Source organism: Apodemus sylvaticus, chromosome 22, assembly GCF_947179515.1.
Source record: "Apodemus sylvaticus chromosome 22, mApoSyl1.1, whole genome shotgun sequence".
In the NCBI taxonomy this organism is placed as follows: Eukaryota; Metazoa; Chordata; class Mammalia; order Rodentia; family Muridae; genus Apodemus; species Apodemus sylvaticus.
The window spans coordinates 14,160,057-14,179,850 of NC_067493.1; the positions used below are offsets into that span (position 1 = coordinate 14,160,057).

The 19,794-nt window shown below is 46.8% G+C and overlaps 1 protein-coding gene across 1 annotated transcript in view; it reads right to left on the bottom strand.

Annotated features, from left to right (window-relative positions):
• The window catches only part of Kl (klotho), a 36,305-nt gene that overhangs the window by 3,887 nt on the left and 12,624 nt on the right, over positions 1-19,794 (bottom strand). Inside the window, 4 exon segments of the mRNA XM_052168715.1 lie at positions 68-1,085; positions 1,087-1,170; positions 2,345-2,613; positions 4,060-4,570. Of these exon segments, the coding sequence (XP_052024675.1) occupies positions 68-1,085; positions 1,087-1,170; positions 2,345-2,613; positions 4,060-4,570 (1,882 nt within the window).

Sequence of the window (19,794 nt, forward strand, 5' to 3'; positions counted from 1 at the left end):
CTTTGGTTCTCCTTCAGGACGGGCAGCGGCTTCCTGTCCATCAGGAACGGAGGGGGCGGGGCCTCACCTTTCAGAGCCTCGTTCACGTAGTTCTGGATATAAAACACCCTCAGCGAGTCTTGCTCGGCGCGGGGGTCGTCGTCGACGCCGTTGGCTGTCACGTAGGTCGGGAGGTCCCCGTACTTGGCGCGCAGCCAGTTGAGCGCTTTGCGCAGCCCCCAGGGCACCACCGCCACCTGCCCGGGCGAGTTGAGCCACGTGATGTCCGTCATCTCCTGCACCTCCAGGTAATCGTTGTACTTCATCGGATCCTCCTTTTCCCAGTCGACGAGGATGGTGGTGTAGTGGCTCACGGCCAGGAAGTCGAAGGAACCCCGGATCAGCTGTTTTTCCTCCTCGGTGAAATAGGGCAGAAGGAAATTGTTCTTCCGGTTCAGCCAGTCCCTCATCACACGGGGATAATCCCCGGAGCCGAAAATGGGCTCCGCCAGCCAGCCGATATCGAATTCCAAAACCCTCTCGGCCACCTCTTGGTCCTTTTGCGAGAAAGGGCAGGCCGGTTCTATCCAGTCAGCCTGCAAGGCGATGGAGATTTTGCCTTTCTGGGCCGCCCTGAACTTGTCTTCGTACAGGTGCCAAGCCAAGGCGTGAGCTTTGAGGAGGTGGTGCCCGGCACGGTAGGTCATGTTCCGCGTGTTGGGCTCGTTCACGGTGATCCAGAACTTGACCCACTGGCCCAGCTCTGTAAAGCACAGGTCTGCGTAGTCTGCAAACGCCAGGGCGGTGTGCGGGTTCTCCCAGGCGCCGTGTTTCGCGAGGGCGCGTGGCAGGCCTTGGTGCGGGGCTGCTGGTTGCCACAGCGCCACCACCGGAGTGATGTTGGCGTAGACGAGCTCGGTGATCAAGCAGCGGTAGACCTGCAGGACCGTGCGGTTCACTTGGGTCTGGTTACCCAGAGGCAGGATCAGGGCCCAGTCCAGGGAGAAGCGGAAGTGGGTGACCCGCATTTCTCGAAGTAAGGTTATCTGAGGCCGGATGGCAGAGAAATCAACACAGTACGGTTTTCTCTTCTTGGCTGCTACCCCCGTCTACTTTAATCAGCCTCTTGCTGTGATACACATCCCACAGATAGACATTTGGGTCAGTAAACTGGGAGAGGGTGGTGTCCACCTGCAAAGAACCGAGCGACTGTTAGCTGTCTGGGCAGACCTGGGAAATGCAGCAACTCTCAGAAGCAAGAGGTGCACAGTCAGGCTCTCTTCCACGAGAGTGCTTAAACTGCCACTCACAAGAAAGAAAACATTCCCCTTAAAAAAACAAACAAACAAAACAAGCAAAAACCCCAATGCCCACAGTTCTTGTTAATTCCAATTCTTATGTAGCCTTGTAGACTAGAACAGCGGTTCTCAGCCTGTGGGTCACGGCCCCTTAGGAGTCAAACAACCCTGTCACAGGGTCACTTAAGGCCATCAGAAAACACAGAGATTTACATTACAATACATGGCAGTAGCAAAATTAGTAGCAATACAGTTATGAGGTAGCAACAAAAATAATCACGTGGTTTGGTGTCACCACAACGTGAGGAACAGTATTTATGGGCTGCAGCGCGTCAGGAAGGTTGAGAAACGCTGAGTTAGACCCCACCATGCTAAACCTCGAGGTCTGAGTATAGATACCGAACTTTTGTCTTCATCACAAGCGTAACACAACAACTCCCACAGAGTTTTGTACACAATGGGTAACCTGCAAGTGCTTATGTAAAGTGTTCAGTCAAACCACAAGAAACAAGCCACTTTAACACTGGGGAAACTGAAACCGGTTTTGAGGACTTCCTGCACAGTTGATGCTCAATAAATACTAACTGATCGTTTTGGAGAGCCTTGGTGCTAATCAATAAATCGTTTGCTCTCTTGAGGCGTTTTCTACGAGCCTGGACTGGGGCACTTAGGATGAGAAGGGATCTGCCAACTGCTCCACACACACACATTCTCAGCAGCTGCCCTGAGACGCCCTGGACTCCTGTGTTGAATCTTATTTATGAGAAGATTACCTTCCTGAGCAGGGATCCCAGCCATTACGCTAACGGGACGAGCCTTATCTTTGTATTGTCTTAACAGAGCTTACTTTTCCGTGTTTTGACTCTGTTTCCCTTTGGACCTAACGGAGAGCACAAGCTGTAGATTGAAAGACGTTTGAAGGCTGAAGCATTCTGGACTACGTAGTTCACAAGCTTACTAGGGAACCCCTGTTTGGCTCAAAGTCCCGACTCTGTGCTATGGCAAGAGCTCAGCGAAGAAGCAGGAGGTTTGCTGACACTGCCGACCACTTTCGTAGGCTGACTTACTTGAATGTAGTTGTCAGCAACTCCCCAAGCAAAGTCACAGGGAAATGTCCCTTCTAGGGGCTGGTTTTCAGGTAACGGAGGGAAGCCATTGTCTTCTATCAGCTTTTGGTAGAACAGGGCCGAAGACTTTGGCAACAGCTCCTTGTCCTGACTCAGAAAGTCGACATAGAAGAGGCCTCGCCGGATGCTGTAGCCCCTGTGCCACTCGAAGCCATCCATGAGGGACCACGCGGTATACCCAATGACGTCGACCCCATCCAGCCTGATGGCTGCAGAGGGAAGAGAGGACAAGGGTGGTGTCATTCTCCACTGGGCTTGGTGTGACTTGAGCAGAGGAGGGGTTTTCCCACTTAGAGAAACAAGGCAAGGGGCTGGAGAGACGGCTCAGTGGTTCAAAGCACTGACCCTCTTCCAGAGGATACAGGTTTAGTTCCCAGCACCCACATGGTGGCTCACAACTCTAACTCCAGCGCAAGGGATCCAACGCCCTCTTCTGGCCTCTGTGGGCATTGCATGCATGTGGTACACAGTCAGGTGTAATGCTTCTAGCTTGGTAAACATTTTCTTTGTCTTATTCACAAAAGGCTCTCGTCAAATCTAGAGAACTTACCCGGCAGTGGTGCCGCCACGCCTTTAATCCCAGCACTTGGAAGGCAGAGGCAGGCGGATTACTGAGTTCAAGACCAGCCTGGTCTACAGAGTGAGTTCCAGGACAGCCAGGGCTACGCGGGAGAAACCCAGTCTTGGAAAAAAAATTCTAGAGAATTCCCCTGGGCAATGTCTTCATAGATAGTTTTACCTCCATAGTGCGAGTTTCTCCCCAGAGGGACCAGGATAGCTTGTTGTTCCTAACCTGGGCACCTACCACTGTGACTCATGTCTTCTTTTTTCTTGTGCTGTGGATGGGACCAAAAGCCTTGGGTGTCAGGCAGATATGCTGCACCTGACCAACTTCCCTAGTCCTTAAAGTTAAGCATATCCAGATCATATCATTATTCCTCTCTCTTTAAAAAAGCATTTCGTTGTTGAAAGGAGGAGCTAGTGGTAGTTATAAATGATCAACATACATTGTATAAACGTATGGAAATTTCAAAGGATAAAAAATTAAAGAAAAAGCATGGTATTCAGCTAAAACAAATAAACTGGGAATATAGAGAGCTATATAGTCTGAGATTTTAAATACTGTGTTATATAATCTAACAATGTAGATGAGAGACTGTGAGTCCAAGGGTTTGGATATTAATCTTGTTTTGTTGTTTCATCAGCAAATTATCAAAGTTCCTTTTATGGAATTTTGAAAATTAAGTTTCTGAAGGGCCCAAATGACAGCAGTGTAACATACATTCATTCTCCCTACTGTTTAAATTATCTTCATTGTGACAAAAATTATATAACCACATTTTGCAGAGTATCTTAAAATGTGTATTGGTATGTTGTGTGTGTATGTTATATGTGATATATAGTGTGGTATGTGATATGTGTGGGGTGTGTGATGTGTGTGTATGTATGTGTATGTGTGTGTATGTGTATATGGTATGGTATGTGTGTGTATATGAGGTGTATACGTGTGTAACATATGTATGGTACAGTGTGTGTGGTGTGTGTATATGTGGTGTGTGTGTATGTAGGGGGTGTATGTGTGTAGGAGGGTGTATGTGGTGTCTGTGTGTGTGTGTGAATTTTGGCAAAATAACAGATTTTACTTGAAAGCCTACCTTTTAAGGTTTCCATTATGAACTTCTTGAGATAATACATGTATTTGGCATCGTCTCTTTTGGTGGTCCCTGAGACAAACCAACCATTTTCCACAATAAATATCTGAGGGTGGTTATATTCCAGGTCAATCCAAGACAGAAGCTGCCTCAGGCTGGGAGACTCCAACTGGCGGAACTTCATGCTAGGGTCCAACAGTTGAAAGCTCAAGGTTGGCCCAAAGGAGAGAGCGAAGAAGTCAGCGGTTCCTCTGATGAACCTCTTCTCGGATTCGGTAAACCGAGGCAGGAGGGACGAGAGGTTGCTCTTCATGCTCTCTGGGTAGTCGCCATCGATAAATATGGGTTTGGCAAACCAGCCTAGCACAAAGTCGAGGGACTTCTGGCACTCTCTGATGTTATGGTCGGTCATTCTCCGAGGACTGATCCAGTGGGAGCCTAGGGCGATGGACACCCGGCCTCCCTGGGTGGGGCGGAAAGAGGTGTCGTAGAGATGCCAGATTTTGGCATGAGCCTATGGAGAGAGAAACATGGTGAGTTTCTCCCGGTTTTTGAGGAAGCATGCAACATTTGCTGGATTCCCAGCCCCACTGATACCCAATTTCCAGTTGTCCTAATGCAGTGACTAGTCCACCGCACAGCAACCAGCTAAAGCCAATAAATCATTTCAAGGGGGGCCACCCTGCAGAGAGCTGCCACCATGATCTGGGAGATTTCCAGAGTGTTTTAGCAGCCAGTGGGAAAAATATAAAATCGTTGTATTGAATGGATAGTTTACAATTCACATTGGAAAAATTAATAAACTAAGAATTTGTTATAATACGTACTGTTATCTTTGGATTATGTACTTCTTAATTTGTGGGCTTGATTAAAAAAAAAAAAAAAAAAGTAACCAATCTCCCATCTGTGGCCACACCAGGAATTTCCAAATAGGATTATGTGTTTTATCCTAAGAGACTGGGAGTTTCCAAATGGACTCCAGTTGTTGGAGTCAAACTGATTATTTCTCATTTGTCTGTCATCCCCAAAATTCTAATGCATGCTCTCACAACTTTTGTCTTCCCTGTGAATCAGCCCAAGATGTTGAAAGATGAACCTTAGTATCTTGGCCCACCATTTGGAGCGCTGAGACAATGCTGGCTTCTTGAAAGTGCAAGGGACAAGCCAGGAACAAGAGACAACTCAAGACAGCTGTGAAGACGCGGGCTGATAAGGCCCAGAGTCCCTTGTTCAGTTACACAGCCCACTCTGTGCGTCCAGAAACCTGACCCCAGATGACCCCGATAGTTCATCTGTTCCTTCTTCACTTAACATTGAAGCTAATCTGGCCTTTATTTCCTCTTTACCTTTGAACTCCTTGATTAATTCTTCATATTATCCTACAAATACAAGGGCTGTTAGCTTTTTATTCCCTCAACACACATTTGGAAAACTCTGCTCCCATTTGCTGTTTAATTCCGTGTAGTTTCCAGAATGACCGATTCGATTTTCCTCTCACGGCACGAGCCAGAGGACCTTCCGCTCACTGCGCCAAATATCCTTTTTATTTTCCTCAAATGTTCTTCTGGTTTGTCTCAGCTCAGGCATCCAAGAATGGCCTCCTCGCCCATCCTCCAAGTTCAGCAAACCATTTGATGAAGTAAATTTGTTTGTCTCTCATTTGCAATAATATCTCATGATCTATAGCAGCTGTCTACAAGCTAAGAAAAAATAAAAGTAAACCAGGCCTGCCTGGGCTGTAGAGTGAGGCCTGTCTCCAAACCTTTGCAGAGGGAGAGAGGGACGGGAGGGAGGGAGGAGGCCACACTGGAGATGTCGGCTGCTCACTAGCTCATGGAAGGACCTGAGTTTAATCTGGGAACACACAAACAAAAGGCATTAAAGAAAAAAACAAACCTCCCTTCTGTGCAACAAGACAGACTGAGCTAAAAGTCACCTACAGCAAGGACACAAAGGACCTCCCATAGCCAAGGGACTCCATGTGTAAGCCTCCACATTAGTATCTAAAGTCAGGAAGCAGAACGGTGGTTGCCTGTGGCGTTGCAGGAAGTTTTATAAGGTACTTGGTGGGCTCTGTACCTCCTTAGTGGGACTTGTCACACAGATGGGCATTGCCCCAGTTTGTGTCTCTGTTGCGGTGACAAAACACAAACCAAAAGCCACTCCGGGAAGGGAGGAAAGGGTTCACTTGGCTCACACTTGGTCACTGTCATTACTGTGGGAAGACACAGCAGGAGCCTGGAGGCAAGGACTGAAGCAGAAACCACAGAGAAGACTCAGCTGTCTTTTTGATAGAGCCCAGGCCTACCTGCCCAGAGATGGTGCTTCCCATCATGCACTGGGCCTTCATACATCAGTGAAGCAATGTCACATGGACAAGGCCACGAGTCAGTCTGATGAAGGCAGGCCCCCAACTGAGGGTCCCCTCTTCCCCAGAGTATTGACAAACAAGATTAGATATCACACATGGACTCGTCAAAACTAATAGGGTTGTGCAGTGAAATATAAAGGCTTATAGAGAAACAGATTGTGAGTATATTACTAGTCATAAAGATACTCATAGTTGTAGATTATCTAGGATTGACGTGACAAGAAATGCTGATTTTCTCTGTCTTAGGTTTTCATGGCTGTGAAGAGACACCATGATCAAGGCAACTTTTATAAAGGACAACATTTAAATGGGGCTGGCTTACAGTTTCAGGGGTTTGGCCCATTATCATTGTGGCAGGAAACATGCCAGTATATAAGCATATATGATGCTGGGGAAGGAGCTAGAGTTCTACATCCTGATCCAAAGGCGGCCAGAAGACTATCTTTTCTGTACTGGATGGATCTTAATCCTAGGACCTCAAAGCCCACCCTGACAGTGACACATTTCCTCCAACAAGGCCTCACCTAACAAGGACACACTTCCTAATCATTTCACTCCTTGTGGGTCAAGCATTTAAATACCTTAAGTCCGTGTGGGGAGGCCAAACCTTTTCAAACCACTATACTCTGAAACATAAATATAGTTCTGCAAATCAATTACTTTTTTTTTTCAATGACAGTTGTAGGCTTAGATTTTTTTTCAAAACCTACTTTAAAAAGGGTTCTCCAAAGTTTCAACACCCCCTCTTGCCCACCATCCAAAGGTTCGGGAGAAAAGATGGTAAGTAGGACAAGGGGATGTGGACCTGTCTAGAAGCAGGTCTTTGGGGGTGATCCCAATCTTCACTGTCAGGATACCAGCAGTCTAGCTCAGCAGAGTCACCGATCACAGATCAGCACTGGTAGCATGATCCAGTAGAATCAGCCAGGCCTCCGCCAAATCAGCACAAGTCAGTGGGAGTGACCAGAACCAGCCGGAATGCCAAGAGAAGTTCTCTGCCATGCTTCTCTCAGCAAAGTGAAGATCCTCAAAGACCAATAAAGCCATAGTCACTGTCCAGTGGGTCCTACTTATACCTTTGCCAAACATCACGAGTCCTCTCGTGGGTCTGCCTCAGCAAAACATCACATGAACCTGCGTCACATGACACAACCAGACATTTCCACTTCGTCCCGTAGTCAACACTCATTCATTCCAGCAACAAATATTACACTCTGCTATTTTGCTGAGAGAGACAAAAGATAGTGCCTTCTTCTCACGGAGCTTTTACCCCAGGGAAGAAGGGATGGCTGAAGAGAGAAGGGTCAGCAGGCGGCAGGATCGGGCGGGGCTGCAGTTACACGGGAAGTGCCCGTTGGCAGAGGCATTGCTTGAGAAGAGACCCAATCCTTAAAGAACAAGGGAGAGTCATCACGGGTCAGGGGATGACAGCAGGCTGTGCAGAGTTGACCAACTGTGTGAGGATATGGACTGCTCTAACTCTGCACCCTTCCAAGCCTTGTCACCACGGAAAACCTTGGGTGTCAACTCTGTTTCTCTGTTCTCTGTCTACTTAAAACAGGGATAGCAACAATATTTTACATTCCCATTCTTATGAGGATTAAATGAGTTGATCCTGGTTGAATATGCCTTGCCCCCCACCCTAAACCCTAACTCCAAAATGCTCTAAAATTCAACATTCATTGAGACCCAATATAGCCACAAGTGGGAAAGCCCCTTGGCTTTAGTGACAGGGTTCCTAATGAAACTACAGATACCCTGTAAAAACCAGCTGATATAGTGTCTGCCTGAGGAAATACACTGCACACAATATATACATGATTTTTGTGTTGACTTGGGTCCCATCCCACGACATCTCATTATGTATATAAAAATGTCACAAAGTCCAGGATCTGAAAGACTTCTTGCTCAGCCATGTGGGGTAGCAATTGTCAGTTAGTAAACACTGCGTGTTTATCCTTCGACTGTAATCATAATGTCATTTGGTCTGTGGTTTTTGAAAGATGACTGGATGTGAGGTATGGTGTGAATCAACAGGGACCCAAGAGACCGTTGGGGCAGGTGGAACATGAACATGGTGGCAGGTGCCAGGCACAGTTATCACTTACGTGATTTGGTGAGGCTTCCCCACAAGCTTAATGTTTCCCGTGGTGTACAGAGCCATATTGGGGTATCATGCCACATGGTAGGAACTTGACATTGGTCAAGGACAAGGGCTTCGGGCAGGAATCTGACGTTAATAGATTTGCCTGGCCTCCTTCTGGCATAATAGGGAAGTAAGTTACAGCAGGAATTTTTATCCTAGGGTGGAGTGCTCAGAGTATACTTGACATTGGTCAAGGTGAACTTCTCCCAGCCTTTGTTGAGCATGGATTTCCGTGCTTGTCAGGATCCTGCTCCATCTAGAGTAGAGAAGCTCAGAGTGAAGGTGAAGTTCATTGTTCCTCCAGGTCTACGAATTCCTGAATCAAGCACATGACCCACCCAGCTGCCTGAGCAGTGGAGCCAAGGACCGCCAGAAGACTTCCCCAGAACTCAGCCTGGAGTCTGGCATGAGGGACTTGCCCAAACTGTTAAATGTTCTGATCGCCATTAAAATTGGGGCCTCGATCGGTAAACTATCATCCTGGCCTCCTTCTTTTGGCCCCTTCCCCCTCAGCTTCTCTTCCAGGAACCCAGTTCGCAGTAGCCGCAGGCAGCTACAGAATACAACACCGTGGGATGTAAGAGGAGGAAAGGAATCACAGACAACAACAAAGGCCCCAAATCAAGAAGATCGAATCGTGTTATGTCATAGAGCCTCTGTCTCAAGGAGGTTGCCTGGAAGGAAGCTGGGTGCTTGAAGCTAGAATGAACTGAAACAGCCACAGGTAACACCAGCAATCACCCATGCACACCCCATAAACAGCCACAGGTAACGCCAGCAATCACCCATGCACACCTCATAAACAGCCACAGGTAACGCCAGCAATCACCCATGCATACCTCATAAACAGCCACAGGTAATGCCAACAAGCACCCATGCATATCCCAGGGCCCGTACTCAAAGGCTCACTTTGTTGTGACTATTCCTTCGATTTAAAAAAAAATTAATTAATTTAAAATGGAGTAATTCTTAGAAGATTAATTTAATCCTGTGAAAGTTAAATTAAAATCTTAATTAAATTAAGAGACCAACAGCGAAAGAATTGAAATGCAGCCCATAAATAGAAAATAATTCAGATACTGTGTGTGTCACTCCATACCTAAGAGCCGTGACGTAAGGTCTCAGAGGTGAACTTCTTTAAAAACCAAAAGGACTGGAACATTTTAAGCCAAATAGGGCTCTTTTCGGGTTTTTTGTTTTGTTTTGTTTTGTTTTGTTTCTTTCTCTTTTGGCATCTTTCACCTCAACTTTAAGAACAATGCCTACTTGAGGACTTTCTCAAGGTCACCATCACCGTTGTGCTGAGCTGTCACAGGAGCCAGAGGACTGGCCTAATGCCATGGTTACAGACCAAATTATCCTCCTATTTGTATCAGCACAATTCTGCAGATTATCAACTGCAGTTCCTTATCAGCATTTCAATAAGTCTCTCACAAAACACTCATCTAATGATTTCCCCAAAATAACCTTCTGTATTTTCCATCCACAAAACAGCCAGGCATCTCCACACAGAGTGCCTTAAGAGATGAGCAGAGTCTAACCTGACACTCGAGTAGACAAAGAAAATAGAATTGTGGCACCCAGGATGACTGGCCTTTAAGAGGACTGATGTGTGTGTGTGTGTGGGTATCTCTGTCTGTGTCTGTGTGTATCTCTCTGCATGTGTGTGTGTGTCTGTGTCTGTCTGTATGTGTTCCTGTGTGTATGTCTGTCTGTGTCGGTGTGTCTGTGTATCTTCTGTGTGTGTGTCTATGTGTGTCTGTCTGTGTGTGTTTGCATGTATGTCTGTCTGTGTCTCTGTATCTTCTGTGTGTGTGTGTTTGTGTGTCTGTGTGTGTGTCTGTGTGTGTCTGTGTGTATGTGTCTGTGTGTGTGTGTATCTGTCTGTCTGTGTGTCTGTATATCTTCTGTATGTATGTTTGTGTGTGTGTATGTCTACGTGTGTGTCTGTCTGTGTCTGTGTGTGTCTCTGTATGTGTCTGTGTGTATGTGTATATGTGTCTGTGTGTGTCTGTCTGTATGTCTGTCTGTGTATATGTCTGTGTGTGTTTGTGTCTGTGTGTCTGTGTCTGTATATCTGTTTGTGTGTATATGTCTGTGTGTCTGTGTCTATATGTCTGTGTCTGTGTGTCTGTCTGTGTGTGTATCTGTGTCTGTATGTGTATGTCTGTGTGTGCATGTCTGTGTGTGTGTAGATGTCTGTGTATGTGTATCTGTGAGTGTATGTGTCTGTGTCTGTCTGTCTGTATGTCTATCTGTCTACCTCTGGTATCATTCCTCAGGAGCTTTCTATATTGTTTTTGAGACAGTGTCTGTTAATGACCTGGAATCCACTAATTATGCTCAGGTGGCTGGGCCAGCGAGCCCCAGGGACCAGGGAGCCCCAGGGTCCAGCCTGTGTTTGTCTCTTTGATGCTGAGATCATGAAAGCATCACAATGTGGCCTTTTGTGTTCCATAGACCAAATTCAAGCAAGCCCCTTACTGACTGCAACATTACCCAGCCCTCTACTCAGGGTTTGGTTTAGTCATTTCTTTTTGTTGCTGTGATAAGACCCCAGGACTGAAAACAACCTGGGGAGGAAAGAATTTATTTGGCTTACACATATCTCTTTCACGGCCCATCACTGAGGGAAGCCAAGACAGAACTGTACTTACTTACAGACAATCTTGTAGACTGTTAGTTAACTCATGGGACCATACACATATAGAAAATCATTATACACAGGGCAGCGGTCTTGTTGTGCCTTCTGTTGCTGTGATAAAGACCACAACCAAAAGCAACTTGTGGAGAAGAGGGTTCATTTCAGCTTGTACCTCAGGTCACACACCTTCTATTGTTAAGGGGAGTCTGGGTGGAGAACTCAAGTAGGAACTGAAGCAGAGACCATGGAGGAACCTGTGTATTGGCTTGCTCCCCCTGGCTTGTTCTGTCGACCTCCTGATACAACACAAGACCACTTGCACAGGGGACACTGCTGGACCATGGACTGGACCCTCCCACATTAAACCTTAGCCCAGAGGATACTCCACAGAATTACCTACAGGCCAGTGTTATGGCCTAAACCATCAACTGAACCTCCTTCTTCTCAGATGATTTTAACATGTCAAGGTGTTACAACAACAACAACAACAAATGACCAGGATAGCATTTCGAATCATCTGCTGCAAAATAGATTAAAATGTCAACAGCTAGAAGCTGGAATGATTTTTTTTTTCTCCAAAATGTAGACACTACAACAGTCCTGACTAAGGTGAAGCTGTTGGAAGGATTTTTGAGAGACAGCTCAAAGCAGCGGATGAGAAGAAAGTTGCTCCTACACCTACCAAAAGTACCACTCAGGAGGCAGGCTAGGACCCAGCAAGCATCTCACCTAGCTTTACCCGCCCGATACAGGATGCTATTGTCTGATACAAACGTGGCTCTGCTCACGAGTCTCCACCTCCTGTGCACTTATCCTGCTTTTTCACAGTAATTACGAAGGAACAGTGTGTATGTGTGTGGGTGTGTCTGGGTGTGCATGACTGCATGTGTTATGCAAGTGTATTTGTTTGTGGAAGAAAGACAGTGTTTTTGTGCTAATGACCACAGATTAGTAATGTCCTGAAGCATCAGGTCCTCAAAGCACTTGCTCAGTTCTAATTCCTTCTCAAGAAGCCATCTTCTCCTCCAGCTGATCCCAGGCCAAGTCCACATAATTTGCATATATTTACATATTTACCAATAGGTCTCTCATTCAGTTAAAGGCAAGTTCTAGCAACTCACCATAATGAAAGCCAGGATGGGTTTTTAAATCAAGTTGTAGCTTTGGGTTTTTGCCACTTAGAACTGTCTTATCTTGGCTTTGCTAAATGGGCTTCATAAAAGGTCTTCTTCACTTGCTTTAAAATTCTTCAAAGGAAGCCATGTATAGTGGAGCATGTCTTGAATCCCAGCACTTGGGAGGCAGAAGAAGGCAGGGACCCATTCTACACAGGGAGTTCCAGGAGAAGCAGAGCTAGATAGTGAGACGACGCTATCTCAAAAATACCAATAATAATAATTTAAAATTTCTTAGAAGGAGGGAAAAGTAATTTCATAGCTCACATTATGCAGAACTTGATATTTGTTAAGTCATTCTACTTCATACTAAGTCACATTGCTACAAAAATCCTTCTAGGGCCTAAAGAGATGGCTCTGTGGTTAAGAGCACTGGATGCTCTCACTGGACACTTGGCTTCTGTTTCCAGAACCCACATGCAGCTCCCAATCATCTGTAACTTGAGTTCCAGAGGACCTGACAGTCTCTCTGGTCTCCTTAGGCACTGCATGCATGTGATACACAGACAGACATGCAGGCAAGACTCACATATATATTTTTTTAAAAAAAATAGCAAATCATTTCCAAATCACTGATGTTAAATTGCTAATAAAATATCCTAGCTCATGGCCAGGACTATCACTGGGTGAGATGGCGAACCATTGACATTGGAGACGGGGAGCAGTGCCGGCATCTCAGGCTGCACCTCGATGTTTCTAATGCCAGTCATCCATGAACCGTGAGGGACCAGGGAGGGAGGCACATGGCCGGATGCAGGACTGAGACGGGCCTGTGAGCACTGAGATAAAGGACATCTGAAGGCCATCACAGGAGCTTTGACGTCAGCATCCATCGGTGTCATCACCCATGTCATTCTGCAACACCCCCATCGAACAGCTCGCCTTCATTTTCAGCACCGCTGAGGCAAGCATTGGTTTTGTTTTGTTTTCCCCATAACTTTCTAACTGCTCTCCTGTCTCTCCAGCCTCTAGCTGGGGATCAGCTGACCAGCCCCTTCTCCCCTAAGCCTTCCTGGTGATCAGACCATAGGCTCACTTGCTTTTAAAATAACTCCCTTCTACTCAGAGGCGAGAACACTTCAACTCAAAGGGGGGAAATAGCATGTGGGTGTGTTTCTACATCGACAGACAGGGTAAGACTACAGAAAAACTCAGCAAGCTTCGTGGATTCGTGGCTAGTGGAAAGTAATCTGTCTGCCCTCTTTCCATTTACCTGTTTGAGGTGGAAAGTTATGTAGGACACAGGTCGTGGAGTGGCTCCCAGGGCGGCCTTGGTGACTCTGACCACGGAAAGAAAAGGTATGAGAAGAACACAAGCAGGCAGATTATACAATGACAGCTGCCCTGCCCCTGGGGCCGGCTGTGTTCTCTAAGCAAGTGGAGCGGCAGGGACTGACAAACACTACAAAAGTGGATTGCAGAGAGCATTAGAATGCGTCAGGTGCTGTAAGGAGGAGGACCTGGTGTGCCAAAGAAATGTGTGCCTTGCTGGTGTCGTGTTTTCCTGTCACCGCTATGGTGTGACGTAACCTTTTTGTTTATGTCTCTGTAGGGGAGACTCCGCATCTACCCCTACCAGCCATTCCGTTGCTCCCCAGTTTCTGTTCTGTCATGTCTGCCACCAGGGATTTTAAATCCCTCACCAACGACCAAGAGCACCTCTGGAGAGTCAGAGGATAAGACTGGCCAGGCGCGCCTGCTCTGAGGCCTAAGCCTGTCACAGCCGATCCTTCTGCCCTGTGTTCAACCCTAGGAAACATCCTTTCAACCAACCTTTGTGATTAGAAATAATCCTTAAAGATAATTTGTGTCATTAAAAGAGAAAAGCTGTCAGGCGGTGGTGGTACACGCCTGTAATCCCAGCACTCTGGGAGGCAGAGGCAGGTGGATTTCTGAGTTCGAGGTCAGCCTGGTCTACAGAGTGAGTTCCAGGATAGCCAGGGCTATACAGAGAAACCCTGTCTTGAAAAAAACCAAATCCAAAAAACCAAAAAAAAAAAAAAAAAAAAAAGAAAAGAAAAGAAAGAAAGAAAGAGAAGAGAAGAGAAGAGAAGAGAAGAGAAGAGAAGAGAAGAGAAGAGAAGAGAAAAGAAAAGAAAAGAGCTCTTGATGTCCTTGGGCTTTGCCCGGATTCATTTACAAACATTCATTCCATGAATTTAGTAATAGCTCATAAACTTCTCAGCTTCACAGTGTTGGACGGTCATTGCATACAAAGAACTGGCTTCTCCTAGGAAAGGTTCACAAGAAACCTTGGACTGTGTTTTCAGGAACCATTCTCATCCCAGAGGGATTTGTTTTCTAGTCTAAAAGTGGCTCCAATAGAGTCTTCTATTCAGAAGCTGGGATAAATAGCAAGCCCAAGAGCAGAGCGTCTTCAGCAGCGCCCGAAAACTTCTTCTCACGTGGTGTCCCAGAAACCCCAGGAAGTAATCTCCACCACTTCCTGTGAGGCTGACTGAGCTGCTGGGGAAACTGTTTCAAACGGGGAGGTCCAGACATATCTGATGCAGAAAGTAGCACGTGAGCACGGAATTGGGTTTGTAAAGCTGTATCCTGACAGGAGAAGACATATTCTAGACAAACACGCTCGGCCTGTCCTTGATCAACCGGACCAGTAAAACAGCGGAAATAAATAAGTCCCCCTTCCTTAGCCGCGGCGCCAGCTAGAGCTAGAAGGGGGGCGAACATCTCTTCTGGGGAGGGCCAACAAGGCCCTGACAGTTTAATTAGCATACTCAACATTTCTGAGATTTTTAGTATTTTTTTTTCATCTTTCTATCAAATTGTAACACCCTTACAGAAAAAAAAAAGGGGGGGGGGAGAGAAAAGTAGGTGTCTTCCTTCTCTGTTTGGGCCAAATGTAAATAAATCCACTTTCCATTCTTAACTTCCTTCCTCATTTTGAAGATGCATTGGTTTAATGAAAGTAAATGCCCCTCGGTACTGAGGCCTCTGGTATTGTGGCTAAAGGGTGAAGCAGAAAGACTGCTTTTAGTTTAGCCATCTTGCACTGACAAATTAGCCTTGCAAAGGTTTCGATGTCGCTGGCATCCGGTGAAGGCTCATTCCACCATTGTAAGTATCAGTCACAGGTGATCAGTGTGGTAATGAAGTCCATTTTTCCTTAGTTCTATTGCCTTTGAAGTTAACAGTAACATAGCTTCTCCCTTTGCTTGCTTTTCCTCGTGCCCGCGGTTCACTGATCTTACCATCGTCAACAGACTCCCATTGGCTCACATCACATGGAGGCATACCTATGTCTGGAATCTTCCCCCTCTCTCCTCCGCCTTCTCCATGCCTACAGCACAGCCACCTCCTAGGCCTGTATTTCATCCTCACATTCCCAGCTTAGGCACAGTCGGTGCATACTGTACAGAGCCATATTGGGGCAGTCATGCACTTGGTTGGAGTTTGACTTTGGTCAAGGACAATCCCTGGCTTCGGGCAGGAATCTGCCTTTAGGACATAATAGGGAAGTAGGTTAAAGCAGGAATTTTTATCCTTGGGTGGAGTGCTAAGTGTGTACCAGACTATGGTCAAGGTTAACTTCTCCCTGATAGCCAGGATCCTGCTCCACCTAGGGTGGAGTGCTCGAAGTAAAGGTTAAGCTCATTGTTCCTCCAGGGCTAGGAATTCCTGAATTAAGCAGGTGACCCACCCAGCTGCTGGAGCAGTCTAGACGAGGACCTCCAAGAGAAGCTAGACAACTTCCACTGGAACTCAGCCCGGAGTCTGGGGGGAAGAGTTTGCCCAAACTGTTAAAAGGTCTGGCGCCATTAAAGTTTCCGGCTTTGATCAGTGAATATTGTCTTGGCCATTTTTCTTTTCGCCCCTTCCCTATCCATCCCTCAGCTTCTGTTCCAGCAACCCAGTCGTAATAGCTGCAGGCAGCTATGGAATACAACAGCATACTGCGTCTTCTTCCTTTTGTCTTCATGATTTTACATGGAAGATGTTCTCTAGAAGCTTCCTGAGAAGCTCATGGAAGACTTAAAAAAAAAAAGCATTGGTTATCTGGGAATTTCCATATTTTACCCCCATGAGTGATTGATATCATAGGTAAGTATTAAGTTCTGGGTTGGTAATAATTTTTATTGTGATGGTACTGCCCAATGCTATCTTTGTGGTGGCCATGAAAATATGTCACCTCCTAAGGAACGCACTTGAGTGGTGACATCAGCTGCTATAATAATATAGACATTACAGTAAGACACGGACTCCTGCCCACAAGCACTGTTGGCTCAGGAGTTTCCAGGGATGTAGCAGATCTTTCTGAGAGCCACAGGCACATCTGAGAACCTTCCCGGCGAGTCCCCTTCCCGCCTTTTATAGACACCACGTGTGCATCATGATCTAATGAGCTGCTCCCACTCTCTGGCCCCTTCCCCCTTATCATTCACCATTGTTTCCCAGGTGAATTCTCGGCACATTTATTTATCCATGCCTTGACATGAAGGCTTATCAGAAGAAGCAGATCTAACGCAAGTGGGTTTATGGAGGAGCCAACCTTCAAGATATTAAGAATGACAGCACAAGCAATATGGAGAGGGAGATAGTCCCCTAGCACAGACCCAGCTGATAAATCTTTTCACCTGGGGTAACCTAGGCAAACAACCTGCTGAGGGACATAGAATTGTAAATGTAGCAACTCTGGCATTCTAATGCCTACAAGGAAAGAAGCTGGGCTCAGTGCTTCCTCTTGTATTGTATTGTGGCCTTTGAGCAAGAAGAAACGAACCGCCCTTATTGGGCAGTTGAAATTGAGTGTGAAATCCACAGGTTCCCACTGGCATCTGGTGAAAGAGTTGAGACACCTTAGCAGCACACATAGGGCCTCAGAAAGTTCCGAAGACCCAAACCTCCAGGGATGTTTCGATGCTCAGCCAAGACAGGTCTGACATGTCAAGATCAGAGTCCTGATTGGGATAACCTGGGACAGCAAACCACTCCGTCAGTGTATTTGCCCCAGGGACATGTCTCTGGAGACTCCTTAGAATGCTTGGCATTCACCCTGGTCCACTGTTTCCTAGCGAGAGCCAGAACTCCCTTATCTGAAGAGGCCTCCCTTCAGCAGGTACCACGTGCTTCTAGGTGTCAGTTCTGGTCTAAAACATCTGGAGACAGCTGCAAGGATCAAGAAAAATCATTGTACAGCAAAGCAGCTTCAAGCATTGGCAGACTTGGCCAGCACTAGATGAGTGTCACAGGGATTCGATGTTGAGAGTCTTTGGCCAAGGAACTGGAACACAAGACAGGAGAAGAAAGAATTCACGGACAACAGGGCACTTGCGCCAAAAATAAACTTCACATCCCTGGCCCTCTCCAGGTCAGGCCCATGTAGAAGGGCCACAGAAGTAGGTTTGGACAGGATGAGACCCTGGAGCACAGAGACCCAAGGGACCACTGCTAAATACCCAGAAGTCACATGTGCTGATGGCTTTGAGTGAGAAAGATGTCCTCCCCAGACTCATGGTTGATTGAACACTTCATCCCCAGTTAGAGGCACTTTGAGGAAAGACCTAGAGGAGGCGGAGCCTTGCTGGGGGAAGCACATCACTAGGGGCGACCTGAGAGTGAGACTCACTTCCGGTTCGTTGCTCCACTTCCTGTTCTTTGCTCCACTTCCGGTTCGTCACCCCACTTCCGGTTCACGCTCCATGCCTCCCTCACCATTGTGGCTCTCCCTCCCTCTGGTGCTGGAAGTTTCTTCCATAAGTCGTTTTTGGTAACGGTATTTTATCACAGCAATAGAGAATAACTAATGCTTCAGGAACTTAGAAAGAAGGCAGAAAGATATAATCTCTAGGACCGTGAAAGGCAGCCTGGTTTCTGGTTGAGCTAAGTTGGAAACCCCAGTGACCCTGCCATGGATTTGCCAAGCTCCTGGGTTCCAGGTTCCTGACACCAGGATGCAGTCCTCCATAATTTTGTGGCTGTCAGTCACATAAGGGCAACGCCCCAAGCTCCTCCACAGGGAGAGAACATGGCCACAAGTCACATAGCCTCAAGACAGATCTCCATTTTAATGAGGTACCTAAAGGCTTAGAGGCTTAGCCAATAAACTCCCCTTCCCAGACACTCCTCCCTGCAAAGGGTATTTAATCTCAGGCCCACCCTGAGAAAATGGGGTATGATTTTACTCATCACCACTTTCCACCATGACAATAAATGCCTTAAAACCATGGACTGCCTCTTTTCACTGGGATCTGCCATGGGGACAATGAAGCAGGTCATCTCCCGCAGGAGGCCTCTCAGCGCTCCCAGTCATGGCCTCCACCAAGCCAAGCCGCTGGCTGACAAGCCAAGGACTCTCTGCCCCACGTCCCCCAGCTGCCTGAGCCCCGAGCGGACATGTCTATAAATCACTGAGCAATAAATTGAGGTGATGCAGAGACCCACAGCACAAATATCAGGCAGAGCCCCGCGAGTCTTGTGGAAGAGTCTGGGATAGAAGTGACTGAGTTGGGAAGGTCAAGAACATCACAAGAAGACCCACACAGCCAACTAATCTGTGATTTGGGGGCTCACAGAGTCTAGGCCACCAAGCATGGAGCATAAAGGAGGTGAACCTAGATCCCCTACGTATTTGAATCAAATGTGCGGCTTGGTCTTCATGTGGGTCCCCTGACAACTGGACAAGGGACTGCTCAGTCTGTTTCCTGCCATTAGATCTCCTTCCCCACTAATTGGATTCCCTGGTTAGGCCTCAGTGGGAGAGGATGTGCCTAGATCTGCTGGCACTAGATGTCCCAGGGTGTGGTGGTACCCAAGGATGCTCCTGTTATCTGAGGAAAAGGGAAGGAGGCAATAGGGGGTGGGGAGAATGTGTTTATAACGGTGGGACTAGGAAGGGAGGAGAGAGGCGGCTGTGATCTGTATGTAAAGTGAATAAAAATAAAATACAAATTTATAAAAAGGTTGTTGGGTCCCTGGGAGGACATTTTTTTTTGCCACACCACATCAGGTGTTCTGCAGAGTGGTTAGGTTTACAGCCACTGTGTACAAAGAGGGAGCTTAATACCGCATCAAAGGATTGGTAAGTGGCTACGATGAAGCTGTGCTTTGCTGGCACAACAGAGCAGTTGCACATGTGAATTCACAGTGGTTGGGACAACAAGCTCAAGACCTGTGCAAGCCCGAGCCAGAAAAAGCCCCAGCATGGAAAACAGAGGTCGGGGTGGGTCGCCACCCCAGGCTGAAAGCAGACGGACAGTCGGTTTTCTTTCTTTCTTTCTTTTTCTGTTCTTTTCTTTTCTTTTTCTTTTTTCTTTCTTTCTTTTTTTTTTTTTTTTTTTTTTTTTTTTTTTTTTTGGTTTTTTGGATTTGGTTGTTTCGAGAAAGGGTTTCTCTGTATAGCCCTGGCTGTCCTGGAACTCACTCTGTAGACCAGGCTGGCCTC